Source organism: Mustelus asterias, chromosome 1 (genome assembly GCF_964213995.1).
Source record: "Mustelus asterias chromosome 1, sMusAst1.hap1.1, whole genome shotgun sequence".
NCBI classification, from domain to species: Eukaryota; Metazoa; Chordata; class Chondrichthyes; order Carcharhiniformes; family Triakidae; genus Mustelus; species Mustelus asterias.
This window is the reverse complement of record NC_135801.1, coordinates 199,276,214-199,300,437: the sequence shown is the minus strand read 5'-3', so window position 1 is coordinate 199,300,437 and position 24,224 is coordinate 199,276,214. Positions and strand designations below refer to the sequence as shown.

Genomic DNA, 24,224 nt, shown 5'->3' with positions numbered 1-24,224 from the left:
CACAGCTCACCCTCCCACCCAACTTTGTATCATCTGCAAATTTGAACATATAATACATTTAGTTCCCTCTTCTAAATCATTAATATATAATGTGAACAGTTGGGGTCCTAGCACAGATCCCTGTGGAATCCCACTAGTCACTGACTGACAATCAGGAAAAGACCCATTTATGCCAACCCTTCGCTTCCTATCTACTAACCACCTTTCTATCCACCTCAAGACATTACCTGCAATCCCATGTGCTCCTTTACATAGTAGTCTATTATGTGAGACCTTGTTGAAAGCTACCTGAAAGTCTAAATAAACCACATCCACTGGTTCTCCTCAATCAACTCTACCAGTTACATCCTCAAAAGATTCCAATAGATTCGTCAAGCATGACTTCCCTTTTGTAAATCCATGCTGATTTGTCTGATTATACCACTGCTTTCCAAATGCCGAGTTATGAAATCCTTGATAATAGAATCTAGTAACTTTCTCAGCAGCGACATTAGGCTCACTGGTCTATAGTTCCCTGTTTTCTCTCTACCTCCCTTTTGAATAGCGGGTCAGTCATTTCAGCTCTGGGACATCACTGCAGGAATTCCTCAGAGTAACGTACTAGGACCAACCATCTTCAGCTGCTTCCTTTCATTATAAAGTCAGAAGAGGGGATGTTCGCACATGACTACACAATGTTCGACACCATTTGCAACTCCTCAGATACTGAAGCAGTCCATGCCCAAAGCAGGAAGACGTGTACAATATCCAGGCTTCTGCTGACAAACGGCAAGTAACATTTGTGCCACACAAGGGAGGATCTGACCATCATCCCCTGACTTGATATTATTATACCCCACTGTCAACATGCTGGGAGCTACCATGGACCAGAAGCTGAACTGACCATATAAATCACGTGACTACAAGAGCAGGTCAAAGGCGAGGAATCTTCTGGCGAGTTAATCATTTCCTGACTCCCGAAAGCATGTTTGTAGTAGAGTTAAAAGGGAGCTTAGGCTGCAACAAGGTTGGAAGGGACAGAAGGGGGTAAGGCAGCCTAGTGGAGGCACTTGGAGACAAACTGCAAATAACTACCTCCCAGACAATACTAAACAGCCACATTCCAGGTGCTAATCTTCAGAGATTGTAGCGATGATTAAGAAGTCAACACTATTTACCATGACCCCCACAATGTCTGGAAATAATGCATTGTGCCTCTGGGAAACCAACCCAGCATCAGGATCAGTGTGATGATTGATATCCACAGTTGAAATTTACATGTTAAAGGGTGCTGATTTGATATTGCAACGAGGTCGACATGATCAACAAAGGATCTGAGCAAAAGAACGATTAAAGGTAAAAGCACACAGGACAACTGAAATAGCAATTATCACTTGACTATTAATCCAGAAACTCAGCTGAAGTTCTGGGGGCCTGGGTTCAAATCCCACCACGGCAGATTGTGGAATTTGAATTCAATAAAAAATATCTGGAATTAAGAATCTACTGATGACCATGAAACCTTTGCCATTTGTCGGAAAAACCCATCTGGTTCACTAATGTCCTTCAGGGAAGGAAATCTGCCAACCTTACCTGGTCTGGCCTACATTTGACTCCAGAGCCACAGCAATGTGGTTGACTCTCAACTGCCCTTGGAAATGGCCCAACATGCCATTCAGTTCAAGGGTGACTAGGGATGGGTAATAAATGCTGGCTAGCCAGTGATGCCCATGTTCACCAATGAATAAAAAAAAACTATGTGACAAAAGCAGGACTTAGAGCAACAAATGCTGACTGAATCAGAATCTCGCATGTAAAGATTGTAATGCAAAAAGGTATAAGAATGTTGTAAGAAGCCACGGGGAGCAGAGTAGCTCAGAAGTAACATTAACTTACAGCTTTGGGTGCTCACCCTCATGCTTGTTGGACAAGCTTGAATAAACTGTTTTGTTGAAGCTCTATGTGGTCTCAGAGGATCAATATCTTTCCCTCCAACACTGTTTAAGGTACAAGTCAGGACAGTGATGGAATGCTCCCGACTTGCCTGGAGGAAAGCAGCTTCAACACTCAAAGCCTTGACATTGTGATGGACAAAACTTGATTGGTACTCCTTCCACAAACATCCACTCCCTCAACCACCGACGCCCAGTACCAGCTGTGTGTACTATCTACAAGATGCAGTGTAGGAACTCACCAAGGATCCTTACTCAGCACATTCCAAACCCATGACCACTTCCATCTAGAAGAACAAGATATATGGGAACACCATCACCTGGAAGTTCCCCTTCAAGTCACTCACCATCCTGACTTGGAAATATATCGCTGTTCCTGGGTCAAAATCCTGGAATTCCCTCCCTAACAGCAATGTGGGTGTACCTACTCATCAAGGACTGCAGTAGTTCAAGAAGGCAGTTCACCACCACCTTCTGAAGAGCAATAGGGCAATTAGGGATGGGCAATAAATGCTGGTCTAACCAGTGATGACTACAACCAGTAAATGAATAAAAAGAATTCAGTGTCCGAATACTGAAAATTCTTTCCTTACAGCAGAGTTGGTGTGCCGATATCCTATGATTCAAAAAGTGAGATATTATTTCCTCAAGAGAAATTATGGATGAGTAATAAATGTTGAACTTGTCAGTTACACACATACACACGGGTTAGTTTGTTGGGAGATGTTGGGTCTTAGTACTCACGTGATTAGATGAGCATTGTCATTGTGCATTCGTGGGAGAAGATTTTCCCTTCTCCACTTGAGGAATCGATCCATCGTATCCTTCGCACTCTCGTCCACTGTGACCTGGTCCCTGGTCCACACCTCTACTCCAATCAGAGCAATGCGGATATTATATGGTCTGTAATACTGGAGAGAAGAAAACCGTTAGGGACTAAAATGAGTAAATGTACCCAAAACTGATGATCCGCATGGGCAGAAAACCAAATTCAACTGAACAGCGATGTAAGTTGGATGTGAAATTCATCATTCAAGTTAGAACCAGGCTGACTATGGAAAAATAAAAAGGAATTAGAGAAGCAATAATAGAATATGGAAAGAGATTGACAGCTTATGGAAAAATGAAACCAAAAGTATTTTACAGACAGTAAAAGGGTAAGAAGAGGAGACATGGAACAGAGTAGGAAACAAAATGGGTAGGAATTTCCACGCAATCTATTGTGTGTTTGCCGTGGAGAAGGTGGCCCGCCATTCACCAGCGGTGCGAGTTTCTGGTGATTGTCAACAGGGTTTCCTCTTGAATGCACCTGCTGTCGGCACAACCGGAAGATCCTGTCAGCGTGAACAGCCAGGAAATTCCAGCCTAAAGGGAGTGTCACTAAATAAGTAACTTATATCTGTACCATTATGACCACACTGTGTCTTTAAGAAATGTATTTTAGTCATATTTCTCTGCAGGTTTTTCAAGAAATTCCTTTGCAAGATTTTATTGGTAACTTTTTATCTGCAGCCGGTGTCCTCTAATTGTTACTGAAGCAATATAATGGACATCATGTTTGTTTTTAATTTGACCTAATGCAGTGTCCTGGGGTTTTATGATCCTTTTGGAATTGCTGGGTGGAACATGATTGACAGATCAGGTGATGCCTGGGGACAGTTGTTTTTCCACAGAAAAGTTCAAGTTTTTAGTTTTGGTTTAGTTGCTGTTAGAAGGCAATGGAAGAAAGCAGTGGAAGAAGGCAGTGTCTTTGTCTCTCTCTCTTTTCAGATGTTTTTTGGAAGGTTCTAGCACCATGAAGCCTCTGAGATTAATCCAACATTCAAAGGACCAATTCACAGCAGGTGTTAAAAAATCCAACATCACGTGAGTTACTTTTTGTGTCAAGTCTAGAAAATAGTGTATGTTTGTGGGATGTTTGACTTGGAACATCAGAGATAGCTAGCTGTTAAGGTTTATACATATTATGTTTGAATCTTGGTAAATGTTATGCTAATTCTTCTTATGATATTTTAACTGTGATCTTAAATAAACTTTGTTTGATAAAAACTTCCTGGTGAGTCACTTGAATCATACCTGGAGTGTTCATAGCCACCTTGGGGTTTCTGGGTCTTAACAAGCATGCTGACAAATTTCAAGTGAAAAATATGTGGTTGACCCATGGTCAACCACATATGGGCTAAAATTTGATAACATTTGTCTGAGAAAGACTGGCTGTACTTAAAGTTGAGAAGTCACCATGGCCGACAGGTTACATCACAGGACGTTGAAGGAACAGGTGTAATTTGCAAATGTTCTGGCGATAACTTTTCAATCCTCATTAGATGTACGGCTGGTACTAGAGGACTGGAGAATTGCAAACATGAAATCCTTGTTCAGGAAACAGCTGTTAGAATAACCCTGTAATATTATGGTTGTCAGGGATAATGTGTGGGACTGTGTAAATAGTGCCTCCCATAATGTTGATGTCAGAGAACACATGACTAAGAGGGGGAGGGAGAATGTTCATGACTTCAGTATTTTGTTATCTAGTTGTACAAAATTCAATCAAATAAATCAGAGTGTGAGCACATCTGTTATCATAGTATTGCTTTGGATGTCTCAATGATGGGATCTTTAGACTTGTATCTGTAAACATGAACATTTTAATAAATGTTAAAATAAAATTAATTAAAAATAATTAGCAGAACTTTTACCAATTGTAAGACTTAAACATGACACAGTGGCCGTTATTCTCCCACCCTGCTGTGCAAATGTTTTGTGGCCTGCAATAATGTAAAGTTCCAGTGTTGCAGTTTACTTTTCAGCTTGTCCCATTCCCCCATTCTTTCCTGTAGGCCTGCAAATTAAATCTCTTTTTAAAAATTCACCGCATATGGGCGTCACTAGCTGGGCCAACATTGCTCATCCTGAATTGACCTTGAACTGAGCTAAAGGACATGAATGAACCAGCTGGGACTTGACAACAAACGACAATGGTCATTGTTAAATTGTGGCTGTTATGGCATTGTCAAGAGATTTCAGACTTTGTGAGGAACACAAGATATTTATTGTTAAGAGAAATTATGTACAGGAAGTTTGCAGCTCTGAGCTGCCCCGGAGCAGACTCCAGTTTTTTTTTATCCTTACAACATGGCTGCATAATTATGCTGCGTGAGAGAGAATTCCACCCTCTGGTGGGATCACTCATTCTCAGTTTCCATTGGTACCTCAAGTCAGGTGACTACTTCTACTGTACTGTCTTAAAGAGACAGACACCACATTCGCAGCATCCTTCCCCCTTTAACTTTCGACACAATCTTCAAAATCGATTAATGGTAGGCCGTTGGAGTGAGTTATTGAACAAGGGGTCCTTGAAAGTGGAGTCACAGGTGGACAGACTGGTGAAGAAGACATTTAGCATGCTTGGTTTCATTGGTCAGAACATTGAATACAGGGGTTGGGACGTCTTGTTGAAGTTGGACAAGACATTGGTAAGGCCACACTTGGAATACTGTGTACAGTTCTGGTCACCCTTTTATAGAAAGGATATTATTAAACTAGAAAGAGTGCAGAAAAGATTTACTAGGATGCCATGGGGACTTAATGGTTTGAGTTATAAGGAGAGGCTGGATAGACTGGGATCTGACTCGTGGATGCTCCACAATGGCTCCAGCCGCCGCTCCAACTCTGAAACTCGAGCTTCCAGGAGCTGATGCTGAAATCGATGAACAATCTCCATCATTTTGTTGGCATTGAGGGCGAGGTTATTGTTGCCGCACCAGTTCACCAGATTCTCTATCTCATTCCTGTACTCTGTCTCATCATTGTTTGAGATGTGACTCACTACGGTGGTGTCGTCAGCAAACTTGAAAATCGAATTGGAGGGGAATTTGGCCGCACAGTCTTAGGTGTATAAGGAGTATAGTAGGGGGCTGAGAAAACAGCCTTGTGGGGCATCGGTGTTGAGGATGATCTTGGAGGAGGTGTTGTTGCCTATCCTTACTGATTTGTGGTCTGTGAGTTAGGAAGTTCAGGATCCAGTCGCAGAGGGAGGTGACAAGGCCCAGGCCACGGAGTTTGGAGATGAGTTTTGTGGGAATAATAGTGTTGAAGGCTGAGCTGTAGTCAATAAATAGGAGTCTGACAGAGGTGTCTTTGTTATCTAGGTGTCCCAGGGTTAAGTGCGGGGCTTGGGAGGTGGCGTCTGCTTTGGACGTGTTGCGGCGGTAGGCAAACTGTAGTGGATCCAGGTAGTCCGGGAGGCTGTAATTGATTCGTGGCATGACTAACCTTTCGAAGAACTTCATAACGATGGATGTTCGCGCCACTGGCCGATAGTCATTCAGGCTGCTGCTTGCTTTTTCTTAGGTGTCGGGATGATGGTCATCTTCTTGAAGCAGATAGGGACCTCAGATTGTTGTAAAGAGAGTTTGAAGATGTCTGTGAATACTCCCGCCAGCTGATCCGTGCAGGATCTGAGTGCACGTCCGGGTACCCCATCAAGGCCAGTCGCTTTCCGTAGCTTGACCTTCAAGAAAGCTGCTCTGATATCTGAAATGGTGTCCCCAGATGCAGGTTCATCCAGGGCTTCCAGGGTGGAGGGCAAGCTCTCGCTAACCTCTTGCTCAAAATGGACATAGAATGCATTGAGCTCATCAGGTAGGGAGGGAGGGGTGCATTGAAGCCGGCGATTTTACGTGCCTTCATCTTGTAGCCTGTTATGTCTTGGAGACCTTGCCATAGCCTTGTAGTGTGGTGACCAGAATTGTACACAATATTCTAAATGAGGCCTAACTAAGGTTCCGTAGAGCTGCAGCATGAGCTGCCAATTTTTACACTCAATGCCCCAACCAATGAAGGCAAGCATGCTGTATGCCTTCTTGACTACCTTATCCAAGTTGCCACTTTCAGTGATCGGTGGACATATACGCCCAGATCTCTCTGCCTGTTAATACTCCTAATGGTTCTACCATTTACTGTATAACTCCTACATGCATTGCTCTGGTTTCCTTCCACAGCAGCATGACCTTCTGCCAGAGAGGTGGGAACATTCAGGAGGGGGGGGGGACAATCGCGTGCCGAACTCGCTAATGAGATTGAAAAGCAGCCAATTTCATGCTGATAGGCCTTTCTGGGTGTGATCTGGTTTACGCCAGTCGAAAGGGATAATTGCAAACTGTTTCGCGCTGGATGCAGAATTAATTTTTAGGCCCGCACACTTTGTTCTAGGATTGCCACCAGGTGCAGCAAGGTGAGAAAATTGCACCCCTGTGTTTCACTGCTGGAATCTCTGCTGTAAAGGGGGAGGAAATGTTGTGTATTCAAGTTTCTTCCTTGTTGGATCAAGGTCACTTGGTATATTGCTGACATCATCAGCCATTTGGGCAGGCTAACAGTCAGTCCATCCTGTAAACATCTTTCCAATAAAGCACTTGTTTGTTTTGTATATTCAAGGTTTTGATTTGATTTGATTTTATTTTATTATTGTCACATGTATTAGCATAAAGTGAAAAGTATTGTTTCTTGAGCGCTATACAAAGCATACCGTTCATAGAAAAGGAAACGAGAGAGTGCAGAATGTAGTGTTACAGTCATAACTAGGGTGGAGAGAAAGATCAACTTAATGCAAGGTAGGTCCATTCAAAGGTTTGATGGCAGCAGGGAAGAAGCTGTTCTTGAGTCAGTTAGCACGTGTCCTCAGACTTTTGTATCTTTTTCTCGATGGAAGAAGGTGGGAGGGAGAATGTCCGGGGTCCTTAATTGTGCTGGCTGCTTCGCCAAGGTAGTGGGAAGTGTAGACAGAGTTAATGGATGGGAGGCTGGTTTGCGTGATGGATTGGGTTACATTCACAACCTTTTGTGGCTTCTTGCGGTTTTGGGCAGAGCAGGAGCCATACCAAGCTGTGATACAACCAGAAAGAATGCAGAAAGAAGGTTTCCAAGCTTGTAAAAATACCACAGTAGGAAGTATAGTATGAGAATGCCTGAATAACCTCCCTGTAATGGGAAATGAGAAAGTAACCCATATTCAGAGAGTGAACACTCAGTGCAGAAGTTCATTCATATAAAGGGAACAGAGCTCAGAGACATTTCAATTTAAGATGAAAGTTTGGAAATTTTCTGTGGAGCTGAGTGGGCAAATTTGATGCCAGAGATTTCAAGCATTGCAAATACGTACAATAGTGCATTTAATGTCATTGTTATTCTGACCTGGTAGGTAGTGGTTGTGGAAATTAAAACGTTTAGATTGAAGTTTCATTGTTTGGAAGTTAAATTGTGCAGAAGTTAAAGTGTTCAAATTAAAAAATTCATGCTTTCTCTGTACAGTAGTGGAAAATGTTTATCAACTTACTGACCTTCAAAAGGAGTCAGTCTATGCTATTTCTTCACAAGCTCCATAACATTTTCCTTTTTCGGCCTTCACCAGAGGCTGAATAAAACCAGATTTTTTCCACAACAAATATGAAAGGCAAGATATGAGGTTATGCTATGCAAATGAAGGATTAGCAGAAGTCAATTTTTAATCGAATGAGAAAGGGCAAAAGGCAGGGATTTAATTGGCAAATATGTAAGTCATTGAAAGATGTGAAAAATCTCTTGTTCCTGATTTGCTGTAATTGACTATAACTGCTGAGCTGTTTCTCTGTAACCTCAGAACTGCTCCGGTCATTCAGTGTTGGCCGTTTGAGGGTTCTCCTTGTGCACAAGTAATTAAAGATGCACTGGATGCCTGGTGTCCAGCGCTGTTTGTGTAAAGAGTCGATTGAGTGTGTCTTTGGATTGCTGTTACCCAAGAGAACGCTAACAGTTTTTGGAGGTCCCACCGAGATTGCAAACCCCTGGAGTGTCTACATGGGAAGGAAGCATGGTGCCTCACTAACCAAGGGCTTGGTGACCGCGGCTGCCTGACTTTTGGGCATTGAGCCAACTTAGCTAGGGGAATGCACACGCTGTCCTGTGTAGACATTACCGGAGTAAGCATGAGGTGAGGGTTTGAGTCCCTTGAGGGTACAGCTAAGGGTTGGGGGTTGAACCCCCCTGTAAGGCATTTTTCCAGGGTTCGAGTCCCTGGAAAACCGCGGTCCCAATTTGATTGATTCCAAATTGATTCAGATCTTTTTGCTGTTATACCCTTTTCTGCCACATGATGGTGCTAGCCAGATGATCTCGCGCTGCTAGAATTGTAAGTGTTTTAACCCTTTGTGAGTCTTTTTATTAGTCTTGACTGTCTTGTCTGTGTGTCGGTTTTTTGTCCGTCTGCGTGTAAGCATGTCAGAGCCGAAATGGGTGAAGTGGGCACAGGATAAGGAGAAGCCTTTTCCGCCTGATGGTACCTTTAATAGGGACCGCATTGACACTTTGGGATGTGTGTTAAGAGTAAAGGAAAAGAAAGGTAGTCTGCATATTTCCAGTGGCGAATGGAGATGTAGAAGCTATTGGATGAGTCTAGGAAAAGGGGTTTACAGAATGCTAGAAGGTCTGAGGAACGAAGGAATTGTAAGAGAGATGTTAAAGCCAAGATCTTGGTTGCGCAGCGTCCTCACAAACAAACAAAAAAAATCACTTTCTGCAGAAAGGATATGAGGAGGAAGATTGGTCGTCCCCGTATCCCCCATCATCGATTCACAGTCGAGTCCAGCTGAGGCCACACAAACCCCACCCCCCCCCCCCACCCCCACCTCCATATGGGTCGACCCACACTGCCGATGTTCCTGACAGTACTATCAGCGGGGATTCTCCCCCCACCCTCGCAGCTGTGAGCCCCTCAGGATTCTCTAAAAATAACCCCCATCTCATCTCGAACCAGGTCCCAGGCCCCACCCCCGCACCGGTGCGACAATTAATAGAACATAAGAACATAAGAAATAGGAGCAGGAGTCGGCCACCGAGCCCCTCAAGCCTGCCCCACCATTCAATAAGATCATGGCTGATCTGAAGTGGATCAGTTCCACTTACCCGCCTGATCCCTATAACCTCTAATTCCCTTACCGATCAGGAATCCATCTATCCGTGATTTAAACATATTCAATGAGGTAGCCTCCACCACTTCAGTGGGCAGAGAATTCCAGAGATTCACCACCCTCTGAGAGAAGAAGTTCCTCCTCAACTCTGTCCTAAACTGACCCCCCTTTATTTTGAGGCTGTGCCCTTTAGTTCTGGTTTACTTTCTAAGTGGAAAGAATCTCTCCACTTCTCCCCAATCCAGCCCTTCATTATCTTATATGCCTCTATAAGATCCCCCCTCAGCCTTCTAAACTCCAACGAGTACAAACCTAATCTGCTCAATCTCTCCTCATAATCTACACCCCTCATCTCCGGTATCAACCTGGTGAACATTCTCTGCACTCCCTCCAAGGCCAATATATCCTTTCGCAAGTAAGGGGACCAAAACTGCACACAGTATTCCAGCTGCGGCCTCACCAATGCCTTGTACAGATGCAGCAAGACTTCTCTGCTTTTACATTCTATCCCACTCGCGATAAATGCCAACATCCTATTTGCCTTCTTGATCACCTGTTGTACCTGCAGACTGAGTTTTTGCGACTCATGCACAAGGACCCCCAGGTCCCTTTGCACAGTAGCATGTTGTAATTTTTTTCCATTTAAATAATAATCCAATTTGCTATTATTTCTTCCAAAGTGAATAACCTCGCATTTGCCAACGTTATACTCCATCTGCCAGATCCTCGCCCACTCACTCAGCCTGTCCAAATCTCTCTGCAGACCTTCCGCTTCCTCCACGCAATTCACTTTCCCACTTATCTTCGTGTTGTCAGCAAACTTTGTTACCCTACACTCAGTCCCCTCCTCCAGATCATCCATATAAATAGTAAACAGTTGAGGCCCCAGTACCGATCCCTGCGGCACGCCACTAGTCACCATCTGCCAACCAGAAAAGCACCTATTTATTCCAACTCTCTGCTTCCTGTTGGATAGCCAATCCCCAATCCACGCTAACACCCTACCCCCAACTCCGTGTGCCCCAATCTTCTGCAGCAACCTTTTGTGAGGCACCTTATCGAATGCCTTTTGGAAATCCAAAAACACTACATCTACCGGTTCCCCTCCGTCAACCGCACGAGTCACATCTTCATAAAAATCCAGTAAGTTTGTCAAACACGACTTTCCTCTCATGAATCCATGCTGCGTCTGCTTGATTGAACCATTCTTATCCAGATGGCCTGCTATTTCTTGTTTAATGATGGATTCCAGCATTTTCCCAACTACAGACGTTAAGCTAACCGACCTGTAGTTACCCGCCTTTTGTCTACTTCCTTTTTTAAACAGCGGCGTAACATTAGCCATTTTCCAATCAGCCAGCAATACCCCAGAGTCCAGTGAATTTTGATAAATAACCACTAACGCATCCGCTATTACCTCTGACATTTCTTTCAGTACCCTGGGATGCATTCCATCCGGGCCCGGGGACTTGTCCACCTTCAGTCCTGTTAGTCTACCAAGCACTGCCTCTCTAGTAACAATAATTGTATTGAGTACCTCTCCTCCTACCAACACCCGATCGTTAATATTCGGTAAACTATTTGTGTCTTCCACCGTGATGACCAACACAAAAAACCTATTTAAAGTCTCAGCCATTTCCTCGTTTTCCACTATTAAATCAAAGAACAAAGAACAAAGAACAGTACAGCACAGGAAACAGGCCCTTCGGCCCTCCAAGCCTGTGCCGCTCCTTGGTCCAACTAGACCAATCGTTTGTATCCCTCCATTCCCAGGCTGCTCATGTGACTATCCAGCTAAGTCTTAAACGATGTCAGCGTGCCTGCCTCCACCACCCTACTTGGCAGCGCATTCCAGGCCCCCACCACCCTCTGTGTAAAAAACGTCCCTCTGATGTCTGAGTTATACTTCGCCCCTCTCAGCTTGAGCCCGTGACCCCTCGTGATCGTCACCTCCGACCTGGGAAAAAGCTTCCCACTGTTCACCCTATCTATACCCCTCATAATCTTGTATACCTCTATTAGATCTCCCCTCATTCTCCGTCTTTCCAAGGAGAACAACCCCAGTCTACCCAATCTCTCCTCATAGCTAAGACCCTCCATACCAGGCAACATCCTGGTAAACCTTCTCTGCACTCTCTCCAATGCCTCCATGTCCTTCCGGTAGTGCGGCGACCAGAACTGGACGCAGTACTCCAAATGTGGCCTAACCAGCGTTCTATACAGCTGCATCATCAGACTCCAGCTTTTATACTCTATACCCCGTCCTATAAAGGCAAGCATACCATATGCCTTCTTCACCACCTTCTCCACCTGTGTTGCCACCTTCAAGGATTTGTGGACTTGCACACCTAGGTCCCTCTGTGTTTCTATACTCCTGATGACTCTGCCATTTATTGTATAACTCCTCCCTACATTATTTCTTCCAAAATGCATCACTTCGCATTTATCCGGATTAAATTCCATCTGCCACCTCTCCGCCCAATTTTCCAGCCTATCTATATCCTGCTGTATTGCCCGACAATGCTCTTCGCTATCCGCAATTCCAGCCATCTTCGTGTCATCCGCAAACTTGCTGATTACACCAGTTACACCTTCTTCCAAATGATTTATATATATCACAAATAGCAGAGGTCCTAGTACAGAGCCCTGCGGAACACCACTGGTCACAGACCTCCAGCCGGAAAAAGACCCTTCGACCACTACCCTCTGTCTCCTCTGGCCAAGCCAGTTCTCCACCCATCTAGCCACTTCTCCTTGTATCCCATGAGCCTTAACCTTCTTAACCAACCTGCCATGTGGGACTTTGTCAAATGCCTTACTGAAATCCATATAGACGACATCCACGGCCCTTCCTTCATCAACCGTTTTTGTCACTTCCTCAAAAAACTCCACCAAATTTGTAAGGCATGACCTCCCTCTTACAAAACCATGCTGTCTGTCACTAATGAGATTGTTCCGTTCTAAATGCACATACATCCTGTCTCTAAGAATCCTCTCCAACAACTTCCCTACCACGGACGTCAAGCTCACCGGCCTATAATTTCCTGGGTTATCCCTGCTACCCTTCTTAAACAACGGGACCACATTCGCTATCCTCCAATCCTCAGGGACCTCACCCGTGTCCAAAGAAGCGACAAAGATTTCCGTCAGAGGCCCAGCAATTTCACCTCTCATCTCCCTGAGCAGTCGAGGATAGATGCCATCAGGCCCTGGGGCTTTGTCAGTTTTAATGTTCCCTAAAAAACCTAACACTTCCTCTCTTGTAATGGAGATTTTCTCTAACGGGTCAACACCTCCCTCCGAGACATTCCCGGTTAACACGCCCCTCGCCTTCGTGAATACCGATGCAAAGTATTCATTTAGGATCTCCCCTATTCCCTTGGGTTCTAAGCATAATTCCCCTCCTTTGTCCCTGAGAGGTCCGATTTTCTCCCTGACAACTCTTTTGTTCCTAACGTATGAATAGAATGCCTTAGGATTCTCCTTAATCCTGCCTGCCAAGAACATCTCGTAACCTCTTTTTGCCCTTCTAACTCCCCGTTTGAGATCTTTCCTACTCTCTCTGTATTCCTCCAGAGCTCCATCTGTTTTCAGTTGCCTGGACTTAACGTACGCCTCCCTTTTCATTTTAATCAGATCCTCAATTTCCCTGGTTATCCACGGCTCTCGAATCCTACCTTTCCTATCTTTCCTTTTTACAGGCACATGCCTATCCTGCAGCCTTATCAATAGTTCCTTAAAAGACTCCCACATGCCAGACGCAGACTTACCCTCAAACATCCTCTCCCAATCAACATCCACCAATTCCTGCCTAATCCGGCTATAGTCAGCCTTCCCCCAATTTAGCACCCTGCCCGTAGGACAGCACTCATCCTTGTCCATTACTATCCTAAAGTTAACAGAGTTGTGGTCACTATTTGCCACATGTTCCCCTACCGAAACTTTGACGACCTGACCGGGCTCATTTCCCAGAACTAGGTCCAGTATAGCCCCCTCTCTAGTCGGGCTATCTACATACTGTTCCAAAGAACATTCCAGTACGCATTTTACAAATTCCTCCCCGTCCGGTCCCCCAGCTCTAAGCACTTTCCAGTCTGTGCCAGGGAAATTAAAGTCCCCCACTACAACAACCCTATGTTTTCTGCACCTATCCAGAATCTCCTGACATATCCTTTCCTCCACTTCCCGTGGGCTGTTGGGTGGTCTGTAGTACACCCCCAGCATAGTGACCGCACCCTTCCTGTTTCTGAGTTCCACCCACAGCGACTCAGTACATGACCCCTCTAAGTTGTCTACCCTCTGCACCGCGGTAATATGCTCCTTAACTAATATCGCTACTCCCCCACCTTTTTTAGCCCCTCCTCTGTCTCGCCTAAAACACTTATACCCCGGAATATTCAGCTGCCAGTCCTGTCCTTCTTTTAACCAAGTTTCCGTCACCGCAACCACATCCAAATTCCGCATAAGCATTAAGGCCCTAAGTTCGTCTGTTTTACCCGTTACACTCCTCGCATTGAAGCAGATGCACTCCAGACATCCAGGCCCAGTCAGGTCCTCCTCCTCCAGAGTGCTCCTCTTCTTAGCTAGCCTTGCCCTGGCCCCCAGCTCAACCCCAGCCTCAGTATTTACTGACCTCCTGTTTTGTTCCCCACCCCCCTGTCACACTAGTTTAAATCCTGCCGAAACACTCTCGCAAAACTCCCAGCCAGGATATTTGCTCCCTTCCAGTTAAGGTGTAACCCATCCTTTCTGTACAGTTGCCATCCTGACTTGAAGATTTCCCAGTTATCTATGAATTTAAAACCCTCCCTCTTGCACCAGTCCTTTAGCCACGCGTTCAACTGTAGAATCTCCCTGTTCCGAGCCTCACTTGCACTAGGCACCGGGAGCAGTCCAGAGATTGCTACCCTGGAGGTCTTACTTTTTAGCCTAGCACCCAACTCCCTGAATTTCTCTCGTATGACCCCCCTGCTCTTCCTACCTACATCATTTCCCCCAATGTGTACAATCACATCCGTTTGACTACCTTCCTTTTTAAATATGCTTCCTACCCTCTCGGAGACATCCAGTACCCCGGCACCAGGGAGGCAGACTACCATCCTGGATTCTCGTTCAGTCCCACAGAAGCGCCTGTCCGTGCCTCTCACCATTGCGTCCCCCACAACTATCGCTCTCCTAAACCCCTTCTTTCCCTTCCGGACCCCTGAGCCTGTCTCCGTGGAGGCGATCTGGTCCTCGTGGCTTACCCCTGGAGGGTCATCCCCCTCCACAGAATCCAAAACAAGATACCTATTTTGGAGGGGGACAACCACAGGGGATCCCTCCACAGACTGCTCACTCCCTTCCCTTCTCCGTGCCTTTCCTGGACCCAGGGGAACACCCTTAGTTCCCTTTGTTGTTTTTCTCTAGGCTGTATTTTAATAGTCCGGACTCTAAATGTACATTGGCATAGGATACATAGCACGGTATAGGAACCTGATAAGGATGTATTATGTAGAGATGTTTTTCTCGGTGTTCATGAATTGTTTGGGTATATCTCAAAAAGCTGGAATGTCAGCGCTTGTAAATATTCTTGTACCGGGGTCGCATCCTGATCTGAAGAAAATGTTTGCAATGACTTGTGTTGGGTGGGAGGGAAGACAGGACCTACCCAGCTTGTTCGAGCACTCCAGCACTGTGAACACCAGCTCCAATACCACAAGCCAAAATCAAGAAGTAAAGTTACAGATAATGTATTCTACGCCGGTCAGTTGGGGCAGAGGTGGAGGACGCGGGCTGGGGATAAGAAAATCAGTTGGCCGAGGCAGCGACACAAGTGCCTGTTTCACCTGCGGTTTCCAGGAAGACTGGTCCCGGGACTGTATCCAGAGACCTTCAGCCGTGCCACCCCCACCTCCCCCATCACCTGCACCCCCAACAACTCCCTATACCATGCACTGGCATTTAATTTAGGCATAAATGTCAATATGTGACTGCTACTTAAAATATTGTCGAATTTACTTGGATAATTTGCTATGTGATGTTATTCCTGTGATAGGATTTTTTGCTTTTTGCTTGTTTGACTTTCTCAACCTTGTGAAGCTTCAGTTTTTGCTGTGCCATTATCACTACCCAGTATTGTTTTGGAATGTAATTTCCATTCGCTAGCTGCCAGCGAAGTCTGCCTTTATTTTCACAACAGTAACTCTGTCGGGTTTATGGAATTGTAATTTAATACAGCTGGTAATTTACTTTGCTGATTACTTTAATTCTTGCATTTGATGCATATAATTTTATCTTTTTCATGTGTGAACAAATGTTTATAACGGTTGTTACAGAAAAGACCGTGCTTTAACGATTACAGTAAGGAAACATCTGCAGTTATTTGGGGGATGGGGTTGCTCAGTAAATTGGCTGTTCAGATCCCCATGGGAATCATAACTATATCCTAACCTTAAACATCAAACAGAAACACAAAAATAAATCATCAGAGTCATCAATTAGTTTTTAAAGTATAAAATCAATTAAATGGAAGACACCAAAATTAACAGAATGAAATATTTCGGACAGTCATTTTTTTTCCTTTTGATGCTCAATATTGAAAGATTTGGAGCAATTTGACTTTGGCCATTTGCCTAAAATGAGTGATTTTGATTTGATTTATTATTGTCACATGTATATAGTGTATATAGTATATAGTTTCTTGCGCGCTACACAGACAAAACATACTGTTCATAGAGAAGGAAACGAGAGAGTGCAGAATGTAGTGTTACAGTCATAGCTAGGGGGTAGAGAAAGATCAACTTAATGCAAGGTAGGTCCATTCAAAAGTCTGACAGCAGCAGGGAAGAAGCTGTTCTTGAGTCGGTTGGTACATGACCTCAGACTTTTGTAACGTTTTCCCGAAGGAAGAAGGTGGAAGAGAGAATATCTGGGGTGCATGGGGTCCTTAATTATACTGGGTGCTTTGCTGAGGCAGCAGGAAGTGTAGACAGAGTCAATGGATGGGAGGCTGGTTTGCGTGATGAATTGGGCTACATTCACAACCTTTTGTAGTTCCTTGTGGTCTTGGGCAGAGCAGGAGCCATACCAAGCTGTGATTCAACCAGAAAGAATGCTTTCTATGGTTCATCTGTAAAAGTTGGTGAGAGTCGCAGCTGACACGCCAAATTTCCTTAGTCTTCTGAGAAAGTAGAGTCGTTGGTGGGCTTTCTTAACTATAGTGTCGGCATGGAAGGACCAGGACAGGTTGTTGGTGATCTGGACACCTAAAAACATGAAGCTTTCGACCCTTTCTACTTCACCCCCATTGATGTAGACAGGGGCATGTTCACCTTTACACTTCCTGAAGTCGATGACAATCTCCTTCGTTTGGTTGACATTGAGAGAGAGATTATTGTTGCCGCACCAGTTCACCAGCTTCTCTATCTCATTCCTGTACTCTGTCTCGTCATTGTTTGAGATCCGACCCACTATGGTGGTGTCGTCAGCAAACTTGAAAATCGAATTGGAGGTGTTCCAGGGTTGAGTGCAGGGCCAGGGAAATGGCATCTGCTGTGGACCTGTTCCGGCAAACTGTAGTGGATCCAGGTAGTCCGGGATTTTGGATTTGCTCCTCATTTTGCATCACTCTCAGAAAGTCAGGAGAGGGGTGAAACTGGTGGTGAACTGTGATCACTCATTTTACACTATCGCCATAAATTAATTTCATTGAATCTTGGGATTTATTCGGGTACTTGCTACAGTCTTGTTGCTGTTGAAATTATAGATAGTTCCAAATTGTGTCACATAACAAATAGATTGAGTGACATCTTTTAAGTGTTAAAATAAGCTCCTGCCAGTCGCATATTAAGGGTTAATCTGAATAGACAACCTTCTTGAGATCATCCAGGATCCACAATAAGAGTATGGTGGTAATTGGAACTAACTTCAGTTGCCATAATGCTTATTAGTTTGTGTCAAAAATTCAGAGTGCTGCTGCGACAAAGATTCTATCAAAACAGACAGAGAGCAATTCAGGGAGTTGGGAAATAGGCTAAAAAGTAGGGCCTCCAGGGTGGCCATCTCTGGGCTGCTCCCAATGCCCCGTGCCAGTGAGGCTAAGAATAGGGAGTTAGTAAAATTGAATGCTTGGCTAAAGGACTGGTCCAGGAGGGAGGGCTTCATTTTCCTAGATCAATGGGAAGTTTTCAGGAGAGGATGGCACCTGTACAAGAAGGACGGGTCACAACTAAGTTGGAAGGGCACGAATATCATGGCTGGGAGTTTTGCTAGTGCAGTTCGGGGGGGTTTAAACTAATATGGCAGGGGGGAGGGGATCAAAATATTAGGTCTCCAAGTGTGGAGGCTGGGGACGAGCTTGGGGCTGGGACAAGGCTGGCAAAGAAGAAGAGCACTCTGGGGGAGGATGACCTCACTGGGCCTGGAGGTCTGGAGTGCTTATACTTCAATGCAAGGAGCGTAGCAGGTAAGACAGATGAACTTAGGGCCTTAATGCTCACGAGGTATTTGGATGTGGTTGCGGTGACAGAGACTTGGTTGAAAGAGGGACAGGACTGGCAGCTGAATATTCCGGGGTACAAGTGTTTTAGGCGAGACAGAGGAGGGGCCAAAAGAGGTGGGGGAGTAGCAGTATTAGTTGGAGAGCACATTACAGCGGTGCAGAGGGAAGACAATTCAGAGGGGTCGTGTAACGAGTCACTCTGGGTGGAGCTTAGAAACAGGAAGGGCGCAGTCACTATGTTGGGGGTGTACTACAGGCCCCCCAACAGCCCAAGGGAAGTGGAAGAACGGATACGTCAGGAGATACTGGATAGGTGCAGGAAAAATAGGGTTGTTGTAGTGGGAGACTTCAATTTCCCTGGTATAGACTGGAAATCACTGAGAGCAGGGACTCTGAATGGGGAGGAATTTGTAAAATGCGTACAGGAGGGTTCTTTGGAACAATATGTAGATAGCCCGACTAGAGAGGGGGCTATACTGGACTTCGTACTGGGGAATGAGCCCGGTCAGGTCTTCAAAGTTTCGGTTGGGGAACATGTGGCAAATAGTGACCACAATTCTGTTAGCTTTAGGATAGTGATGGAAAAGGATGAGTGGTGTCCCAAGGGTAAGGTGTTGGATTGGGGGAAGGCTAACTTTAGTGGGATTAGGCAGAAATTGGCAGCTGTTGATTGGGAGAGGGTGTTTGAGGGTAAATCCACATCTGGCATGTGGGAGTCTTTTAAGGAACAGTTGTTAGGGCTACAGGACAGGCATGTGCCTGTTAAAAAGAAGGTTAGGAAGGGTAGGATTCGAGAACCGTGGATAACCAGGGAAATTGAGGGACTGGTCAAAAAGAAAAGAGAGGCGTATGGTCGGTCCAGGCAGCTAAAAACGGAGGGAGCTCTGAAGGAGTACAAAGAAAGTAGGAAAGAACTCAAACGGGGAATTAGAAGAGCAAAAAGGGGTCATGAAATGTTCTTGGCAGACAGGATTAAGGAGAATCCCAAGGCATTTTATTCATACGTTAGGAACCTCTCAGGGACAAAAGTGGGGAATTATGCTTGGAGCCCAAAGAAGTAGGGGAGATCCTAAATGAATACCTTGCGTCGGTATTCACAAAGGAGAGGGATGTGTTGACTGGGAGTGTCTCGGAGGGGAGTGTTGAACCATTGGAGAAAATCTCCATTACAAAGGAGGAAGTGTTAGGTTTGTTAGAGAATTTAAAGACTGACAAATCCCCAGAGCCTGATGGAATCTATCCAAGGCTGCTCAGGGAGACGAGAGATGAAATCGCTGGGCCTCTGACGCAAATCTTTGTCTCATCACTGGACGCAGGGAGATCCCAGAGGATTGGAGGATAGCTAATGTGGTCCCGTTATTTAAGAAGGGTAGGAAGGATAACCCGGGTAATTATAGGCCGGTGAGCTTGACGTCCGTGGTGGGGAAGTTGTTGGAGAAGATTCTTAGAGATCGGATGTATGCGCATTTAGAAAGGAATAAACTCATTAACGATAGTCAGCATGGTTTTGTGAGAGGGAGGTCATGCCTCACTAACCTGGTGGAGTTTTTTGAAGAAGTGACCCGAATGGTTGACGAGGGAAGGGCCGTGGAAGTCGTCTATATGGACTTTAGTAAAGCGTTTGACAAAGTCCCTCATGGTAGGCTGGTAAAAAAGGTTGGATCTCATGGGATAAAGGGGGAGGTGGCTAGATGGGTGGAGAACTGGCTTGGTCACAGAAGACAGAGGGGGTAGTGGAAGGGTCTTTTTCCGGCTGGAGGCCGGTGACTAGTGGTGTTCCGCAGGGCTCTGTATTGGGACCTCTGCTGTTTGTGATTTATATAAATGATCTGGAAGAAGGTGTAAGTGGGGTGATCAGTAAGTTTGCGGACGACACAAAATTGGCAGGACTTGCAGATAGTGAGGAGCATTGTCAGAAGCTACAGAAGGATATAGATAGGCTGGAAATTTGGGCAAAGAAATGGCAGATGGAGTTCAATCCTGATAAATGCGAAGTGATGCATTTTGGTAGAAATAATGTAGGGAGGAGCTATATGATAAATGGCAGAACCATAAAGGGTGTAGATATGCAGAGGGACCTGGGTGTGCAAGTCCACAGATCCTTGAAAGTGACGTCACAGGTGGAGAAGGTGGTGAAGAAGGCATATGGCATGCTTGCCTTTATAGGACGGGGCATCGAGTATAAAAGTTGGGGTCTGATGTTGCAGATGTTTTTGCGGACACAGACGGGACTCTCGGATGGTGGTTTGCCTCCCTGGTGCAGGGGTCCGGGATGTCTCTGGTCGAGTCCCAGAAATCCTGAAGGGGGAGGGAGAGGAGCCGAAGGTCGTGATGCATATAGGTACTGCTGACATAGGTAGGAAGAGGGAAGGGGTCATGAAAAGAGAATATAGGGAGTTAGGTAGACAGCTGAGAAAGAGGAATGCAAAGGTAGTAATCTCGGGATTGCTGCCTGTGCCGCGGGAGAGTGAGAACAGGAATCGGTGGAGAATGAATGCGTGGCTGAGGGACTGGAGCAAGGGACAAGGATTTGGGTACTTGGATCATTGGGACCTCCTTAGGGGCAGGTGTGACCTGTTTAAAAAAGACGGGTGGCACTTGAATCCCAGGGGGACCAATATCCTGGCGGGAAGGTTGGCTAAGGCTACTGGAGAGACTTTAAACTAGAAAGGTTGGGGGGAGGGAATCGAAATGAGGGGACTGAGAGCGAGGAGGTTAGCTCGCAAATAGATAAGGAATGTAAACAGGGTAAGAGGGAGGTTAGACGAGTGATGGAGAAGGGAAGTGCTCAGGCTGAAGGTCTGAGATGTGTCTATTTTAATGCCAGGAGTGTAGTGAATAAAGTGGATGAGCTTAGAGCGTGGATTGCTGCTTCGAATTGTGATGTGGTGGCCATTACGGAGACTTGGATGTCTCAGGGACAGGACTGGGTGCTTCAGGTGCCGGGTTTTAGATGTTTCAGGAAGGACAGGGAGGGAGGCAAGAGAGGGGGGGGAGTGGCACTGTTGATCAGGGATAGTGTCACGGCTGTAGAGAAGGTGGACGCCGTGGAGGGATTGACTACGGAGTCTCTGTGGGTGGAGGTGAGGAACAGGAAGGGGTCGGTAACGTTGCTGGGTGTTTTCTATAGGCCGCCCAATAGTAACAGAGATGTTGAGGAGCAGATGGGGAAACAGATCCTGGAGAGATGTAGGAATAACAGAGTTGTCGTGATGGGAGATTTTAATTTCCCAAACATAGATTGGAATATCCCTAGGGCTAGGGGTTTGGATGGAGAGGAGTTTGTTAGGCGTGTCCAGGAGAGTTTCCTGACACAGTATGTGGATAAGCCTACTAGAGGAGAGGCTGTACTTGATCTGGTGCTGGCTAATGAACCTGGACAGGTGGAGGATCTCTCGGTGGGTGAGCATCTTGGGGATAGCGATCATAATTCTATCTCCTTCACGATAGCATTGGAAAGAGATAGGATCAGGCAGGCTAGGAAAGTGTTTCTCTGGAGTAAAGGGAAATACAGTGTCATCAGGGAGGAAATTAGACGGGTAAATTGGAAGGAGGCATTCTTGGGGAAAAGTACCGAAGGAAAGTGGAGGATTTTCAAGGAATGTTTGTCTGGAGCTCTGCATGACAACGTTCCGATGAGACAGGGGGGTGTTGGTAGGGTACGGGAACCGTGGTGCACGAAGGTTGTGATGAACCTGGTGAATAAGAAAAGAGAGGCGTACAGAAGGTTCAGAGAGCTAGGAGGTGTTAAGGATTTAGAGGAGTATACGGGATGTAGGAAGGAGCTTAAGAAGGAAATTAGGAGAGCGAGAAGGGGTCATGAGAAGGCCTTGGCGGGTAAGATTAAGGAGAATCCCAAGGCTTTCTACAAATATGTCAAGAGTAAAAGGATGAGATGTGAAGGCATAGGACCCTTAAAAGGTGAAGGGGGAAAAGTTTGTGTGGAACCGTTAGAAATGGCGGAGCTGCTTAATGAATACTTTACCTCGGTATTCACGGTGGAAAGGGATCTGGGTGGTTGTACTGCTGGTTTGCGGTGGACAGAAAGGATCGAGCATGTGGACATAAAGAAAGAGGATGTGTTGGAACTATTGAATGGCATCAAGGTTGGTAAGTCGCCGGGACCGGATGGGATGTACCCCAGGTTACTGTGGGAGGCGAGGGAGGAGATTGCGGAGCCTTTGGCGATGATCTTTGCATCGTCGATGGAGAAGGGAGAGGTTCCGGAGGATTGGAGGATTGCAGATGTGGTCCCTATATTCAAGAAAGGGAACAGGGACAGCCCGGGAAATTACCGACCGGTGAGTCTAACCTCAGTGGTTGGTAAGTTGATGGAGAGGATCCTGAGAGACAGGATTTATGATCATCTAGAGAAGTTTAGTATGATCAAAAGTAGTCAGCACGGCTTTGTCAAGGGCAGGTCGTGCCTTACGAGCCTGGTTGAGTTCTTTGAAAATGTGACCAAACACATTGACGAAGGAAGAGCGGTGGATGTGGTCTATATGGACTTCAGCAAGGCGTTCGATAAGGTCCCCCATGCAAGACTTCTTGAGAAAGTGAGAGGGCATGGGATCCAAGGGGCTGTTGCCTTGTGGATCCAGAACTGGCTTGCCTGCAGAAGGCAGAGAGTGGCTGTGGAGGGGTCTTTCTCTGCATGGAGGTCAGTGACCAGTGGAGTGCCCCAGGGATCTGTTCTGGGACCCTTGCTGTTTGTCATTTTCATAAATGACCTGGATGAGGAAGTGGAGGGATGGGTTGGTAAGTTTGCTGACGACACCAAGGTAGGTGGTGTTGTGGATAGTTTGGAGGGATGTCAGAAGTTGCAGCGAGACATAGATAGAATGCAAGACTGGGCGGAGAAGTGGCAGATGGACTTCAACCCGGATAAGTGTGTGGTGATCCATTTTGGCAGATCCAATGGGATGAAGCAGCAGTATAATATGAAGGGTACCATTCTTAGCAGTGTAGAGGATCAGAAGGACCTTGGGGTCCGGGTCCATAGGACTCTTAAATCGGCCTCGCAAGTGGAGGATGCGGTCAAGAAGGCGTACGGCGTACTGGCCTTCATTAATCGAGGGATTGAGTTTAGGAGTCGGGAGATAATGCTGCAGCTTTATAGGACCCTGGTTAGACCCCACTTGGAGTACTGCGCGCAGTTCTGGTCACCTCATTACAGGAAAGATGTTGAAGCCATTGAAAGGGTGCAGAGGAGATTTACAAGGATGTTGCCTGGATTGGGGGGCATGCCTTATGAGGATAGGTTGAGGGAGCTTGGTCTCTTCTCCCTGGAGAGACGAAGGATGAGAGGTGACCTGATAGAGGTTTACAAGATGTTGAGAGGTCTGGATAGGGTAGACTCCCAGAGGCTATTTCCAAGGGCTGAAATGGTTGCTACGAGAGGACACAGGTTTAAGGTGCTGGGGGGTAGGTACAGAGGAGATGTCAGGGGTAAGTTTTTCACTCAGAGGGTGGTGGGTGAGTGGAATCGGCTGACGTCGGTGGTGGTGGAGGCAAACTCGTTGGGGTCTTTTAAGAGACTTCTGGATGAGTACATGGGATTTAATGGGATTGAGGGCTATAGATAGGCCTAGAGGTGGGGATGTGATCGGCGCAACTTGTGGGCCGAAGGGCCTGTTTGTGCTGTGGCTTTCTATGTTCTATGTTCTATGTATAGAACGTTGGTTCAGCCGCATCTGGAATACTGCGTCCAGTTCTGGTCGCCACACTACCAGAAGGACGTGGAGGCTTTGGAGAGAGTACAGAGGAGGTTTACCAGGATGTTACCTGGTATGGAGGGGCTTAGTTATGAGGAGAGATTGGGTAAACTGGGGTTGTTCTCCCTGGAAAGACGGAGGATGAGGGGAGACT

General features: G+C 45.9%; 1 protein-coding gene across 1 annotated transcript in view; it reads right to left on the bottom strand.

Moving 5' to 3' along the window:
- LOC144480823 (disintegrin and metalloproteinase domain-containing protein 12-like) overlaps window positions 1-24,224 on the bottom strand; it is a 308,106-nt gene that overhangs the window by 192,255 nt on the left and 91,627 nt on the right. Inside the window, exon 9 of the mRNA XM_078200476.1 lies at window positions 2,676-2,842. Coding sequence (XP_078056602.1) covers window positions 2,676-2,842 — 167 coding nt within the window. The remainder of the gene's footprint in view (window positions 1-2,675; window positions 2,843-24,224) is intronic.